Consider the following 5,722-nt stretch of genomic DNA (forward strand, 5'->3'; position numbering starts at 1 on the left):
AGGTTATTTTATGGTTTTAATGTTATAATTGACACAAAAGTCTAGACCGTAAATGTATGGTTCGACTCACGATTTTTATAAGAATGAACCATAGACTTGACTCACAATTTTTATAAGAGTAGACCATAGACTTGACCATTCCATAAAACTTTCACAAGTTTATTGTTATAATTTATATTAATCATAAGACTTGTTATATTTTGGTATTGTCACATTATTAATTATATTAAGTTGAGATCTTATTATTCAATTTATAACACTTAAATATTAAAATCAAGAAAAATTTATGAAAATTCTTAAAAAAATTATTTCGAAGTAGAATATAAGTTTTGAAATGTGGGATTTTTTTTGTAGTATTAACCTATATTAGCAAACCAAAAGAATATAGATTTATCTCTATATATAGACTATATTTACAAAATAATATTAATTTAAAATTTTATAATATATTATACGCAATAATATGTGAGGATATACGTCATCAATGGTGAGGGTCTGATGGAGATGTGGCTATTGGTTACATGGTTTAGGAGGTTTGACTAGTCAAAATTGGAAGCTGAAGATAACTTGGCGAACAAGCTGGTCCAGTAACTTGTTTTTTATAAGTGTAGCTTCCATGTGGCTCCCTTTGGCGGGCCATCTTTTTATTATTGTGAAATTATATTATAATCCTTCGTTCACATTATTATGTAATTGATGGAGCCTTGGACCACGAGTGTCAGTTTTGTACACTTACATAATAAGGACAAGAGTTATTTATTCCCAGGATAGTTTTTGACATCCCCTGATAGTTTTATAATCACCATGAACTCCCTATACTATTAGATATATTATTAACACCCTTTTCATTATATTTTTGTTAGGTTACTTTCATTTGGTTTATAATTTAAAGTATAAACTTTTTATTTTAGAAAATGGTATTGAAAATATAAGAAAAATGTGTCGGGTTGAAATGTTTAAAAATAATTTTAGCAATTTTTAAATATGAGAAAAAAATTAAATATTATAATAAAATTTTTAAAATTTGAAAACAAATAATAATACAACTCAAAATTAAACTTTGTTGGCATATTTTGGTTTATGTGTACAGATTTTGGCATCTCCAACAACAGGAACATTTCCATCTCAAGCCTTCAATTGGAAGACCAATTCTGGAAACAATCAGCAAAATGTCAAAAAAGAAGATCAAAACTTCTCTGATTTCTCTTTCCAGACACAAACAAAACCCAACTCAACCATGTTTCAATCTTCTACAATCACTGTTACAACTGTATGTAAATTAACTCAATTTTCTCTCTTTTCTTATCCCCTTTTTTTTTTTTTTTTTTAATTTGTTGCTCTTAAATTTGTTCTTTTCTTCACAGGCACCACCACCGCCCCAGCAACAACAACAATGGAGCTACCAAGAATCAACAAAGCAGGATGTGAAATCCGAATACGCGTCTTCGATGCAGAGGTTTTCCCCTGAGATTGCAACTCTTCAAACCAACAGCAACCAAAGCAATAATGGGTTCCAATCAGAATATGGGAACTACCATCAGCCGGGTCAGTCCATTAGGGAGGGTAGAAAATCTGATGATGGATATAATTGGAGAAAATATGGACAAAAACAAGTGAAGGGAAGTGAAAATCCAAGAAGTTATTACAAGTGTACTTACCCCAATTGTCCAACAAAGAAGAAGGTTGAGAGATCTTTAGATGGACAAATAACTGAGATTGTTTACAAGGGTAGTCACAATCATCTGAAGCCTCAATCGACAAGGCGATCATCGTCTTCATCGGTTAGTTCTAATGCAGTTCAACTTTCTGGTGAAGTCCCGGATCAATCACTTGCCACACACGGCAGTGGACAAATGGATTCTGTCGCAACCCCGGAGAATTCTTCAATATCGGTCGGGGATGACGATTTCGATCGGGGATCACAGAAGAGTAAATCTGGAGGAGATGAGTTTGAAGATGATGAACCCGAGGCCAAAAGATGGTAAATTTAGAAACAATTAATTATGTGGTGAACTTGTTTGAGATGATAATTAATCTTAATTTTCATTTACTTATATTCAGGAAAACTGTGGAAAATGAAGGCATTTCAGCTCCTGGAAGTAGAACAGTGAGAGAGCCCAGAGTTGTGGTTCAAACAACAAGTGACATTGATATTCTAGATGATGGATATAGATGGAGGAAATATGGACAGAAAGTTGTTAAAGGGAATCCAAATCCAAGGTAAATTTCACTTCCATTTTATAACATAATGTTTTTTCATTGCTTGAATGCAATACATAGGAAAGACATTATTCATAAAATGTCAGTACTTTATGTATCTCACAAAATGGATTATATTTAAAGTTGCCTGTAAAGGGAATGCTTTATTCTTAACAGTTACTTAAAGCTACTTTGCATCTTGTTTCATCCTAAGTTTTGGGATTCACTTTTTAAACCAAATGTAATTATGAACTTAGCTCTTTTCTTTATTCGAATTTCAATGAAACGCCCGGGACACTCTTTAGATTTATCTCTTATCCACCTCAAATAGTGGAGCTCAGAGCACAGCAGTCCTGATTCGTTTTGTTGCCTAATAAATCATTTTACTTTCAGGAGCTACTACAAGTGTACAAATCCAGGGTGTCCTGTGAGAAAGCATGTTGAGAGAGCATCTCATGATCTCAGAGCAGTGATCACAACCTATGAGGGGAAGCACAACCACGACGTTCCGGCAGCTCGTGGAAGCGGCAGTCGGGTGTTGCCGGACAACAGTAACAACAACAATAACACCAATGCAGCCATGCCAATGAGGGTTCCAACTGTGAACCATCACACTAATAACTCCATCAACAATCCTCTTCGCAATTTGAGGCAACCATCATCAGAAGGCCAAGCACCCTTCACTCTGGAAATGTTGCAAACCCCTGGGGGCTTCGGATTTTCAGGTTTCGGAAATTACATGAATGAGGCACAAGCCACGGACAATTTGATGTCAAGAGCCAAGGATGAACCAAGGGATGACATGTTCTTTGAGTCATTGCTATATTGAATTAGTGTTTAATTAGAATAAGAAGAGCAAGAAGTTCAGGTTCATTTGTTGATTAATTTTTATATTCAGTTTCTTTGTTGTTGTATATTTTTACTTCATTTGGATTTGTATATTCACAAAAGTGTAGGGCATAGAAGTCTCTAATACTTATTTTTTGATTGCTTTGTGGCCTCTCTTTGCCATAACTAGAGAAGCCTCGATTCACTTTTTGTATGAAATATGTTGGTGAAAATATTTTCTTGGAAAAGGAAAATTGTTGTTTAAAGTCTTTTTGTTATCTTCACATTCCAATATATAAACAAAATATAAGGTTAATTTACGGTTTTAATTTTATAATTGACACAAAAGTCTTGACCGTAAATGTATGGTTCCACTCACGATTTTTATAAGAATAAACCATAGACTTGACTCACAATTTTTATAAGAGTAAACCATAGGCTTGACCATTCCACAAAACTTTCACAAGTTTATTGTTATAATTTATATTAATCATAAGACTTGTTATATTATGGTATTGTCACATTATTAATTATATTAAGTTGAGATCTTATTATTCAATTTATAACACTTAAATATTAAAATCAAGAAAAATTTATGAAAATTCTTAAAAAAATTATTTCGAAGTAGAATATAAGGTTTGAAATGTGGGATTTTTTTTGTAGTATTAACCATATTAGCAAACCAAAAGAATATAGATTTATCTATATATAGACTATATTTACAAATAATATTAATTAAAAATTTAAATATATATACAGCAATAATATGTGAGGAATACGTCATCAATGGGAGGGTCGATGGAGATGTGGCTATTGGTTACATGGTTTAGGAGGTTTGACTAGTCAAAATTGGAAGCTGAAGATAACTTGGCGAACAAGCTGGTCCAGTAACTTGTTTTTATAAGTGTAGCTTCCATGTGGCTCCTTTGGCGGGCCATCTTTTTATTATTGTGAAATTATATTATAATCCTTCGTTCACATATTATGTAATTGATGGAGCTTGGACCACGAGTGTCAGTTTTGTACACACCAATGGACAAGAGTTATTATTCCCAGGATAGTTTTGAATCCCCTGATAGTTTTATAATCACCATGAACTCCTATACTATTAGATATATTATTAACACCCTTTTTCATTATTTTTGTTAGGTTACTTTCATTTGGTTTATTAATTAAGTATAAACTTTTATTTTAGAAAATGGTATTGAAAATATAAGAAAAATGTGTCGGGTTGAAATGTTTAAAAATAATTTTAGCATTTTTAATATGAGAAAAAAATTAATATTAATAAAATTTTTAAAATTGAAAACAAATAATAATACAACTCAAAATTAAGAATTGTATCGTACATTTAGAATCACTTTTCAATTATTGAGCTATTCGCTCTTTAGGTGTACGAGTTTTTCTGTGTTTATATCATGAGAAACTCTTGCTCTCAACTCTTAATTTCTTTTTAGTTCTAAAAAGAACATTTAACATATAGACTTAAGCGTTGGGTTAAATCTTTTTTAGGCATAGAATAGCTCAATGAATCACTCTTGACTTTAAAGATAATTGTATTCATGTGTCAAAAACTGTAGACATAACATTGAAAGGGTTATAGAGTTATTTTGTTGTAGAAATCGTAACAAAAATCTTAATAACAAAACCATATAATATATCTTAAATGAGTTAAAAGAAGAGAGTAGGTCCTCTCAAAAAAATTTACGGAGTGTTAGAATATTAACCAAAACATAAGAATGAAATAATATTTGTCAATTTTTTCTGCTAAAGAAGAAGTGAAGGGACATTTGCGTGTAGAATACGCTGCATTTGATTTTTGATAAGAAAAGAAAGTGACGGCAATGGGTCCCACATCTCGGCCAACAGAACGCCGACCCACCTAACAATCCACATCTTTCTATCTCTACCTTAATGTTTATTAAACTAGGTCCCACTCATTCTTATATTACATGTTCTCAATTAGAGGTGGAACAAATAGTCGGTTTAGGCACGTCAACTCTAACCTAGTCGTAATAAGAGAGGTTAAACCCAGGTCACTAATATGATGGTTGGGTTGAACCTAACTGGTAGTAACCCCTCGGGCAAGCTGGGTTGCAAAATGACAACTTATCGACCGATAGATTGCTATTTTGTCTCTTTTAGAGAGACCGCTAACCCATCGGGTTGGCTGTGTCAACCCGGTGGGTTGAATGTTATATAATAATGGTCAACCTATCGGGTTGACTCACGGGTTAGCCGAAAAAAATTAAAAAAAATAAAAAATTTAATTTGTTTGTTCAAATTACCTCTTTACTCTTAAAAAATAGCCGTTTTATAGCTGTGGAGGGGTTTTTTTGGTCATTTTCCTTTCCCTTTTTTTTTTTTTTCTATAAATTGGCCCTAAACTCTCACATTTTTCTCACACCTCAAATTTCTCATCTCTCATGTTCTTAATCTCTAATCTCTCAATTATTCATTTATTCTCTTAATCTCTTTGTTATTCATTTGCCATATTTTAATTTTTATTAGTTTTTGCAATTTTTAATTCATATTTCCAATTTTCCAAATTCCAAATCCATATTCCAATTCTCTTTCTTTAATTTTATTTTTTCTACATCATTTTTTTTTCAACTACAGGATAGATATTTCTCTCCATAATTACAATGATGAAGGAAACTACTATATCCTAGTCCTGCTGATTTTGCTAACATAA

General features: G+C 32.1%; 1 protein-coding gene across 1 annotated transcript; it reads left to right on the forward strand.

Moving 5' to 3' along the window:
- Positions 1-484: 484 nt before the first annotated feature.
- Positions 485-3,028, forward strand: LOC116105168 (WRKY transcription factor WRKY24-like). Its single transcript, XM_031391593.1, has 5 exons — positions 485-493; positions 1,091-1,270; positions 1,365-1,981; positions 2,062-2,220; positions 2,593-3,028. Exons 1-5 carry the CDS (start codon positions 485-487, stop codon positions 3,026-3,028), a joined length of 1,401 nt encoding a protein of 466 aa, XP_031247453.1.
- Positions 3,029-5,722: the final 2,694 nt, after the last annotated feature.

Source organism: Pistacia vera, unplaced genomic scaffold, assembly GCF_008641045.1.
Source record: "Pistacia vera cultivar Batoury unplaced genomic scaffold, PisVer_v2 Contig116, whole genome shotgun sequence".
In the NCBI taxonomy this organism is placed as follows: domain Eukaryota; kingdom Viridiplantae; phylum Streptophyta; class Magnoliopsida; order Sapindales; family Anacardiaceae; genus Pistacia; species Pistacia vera.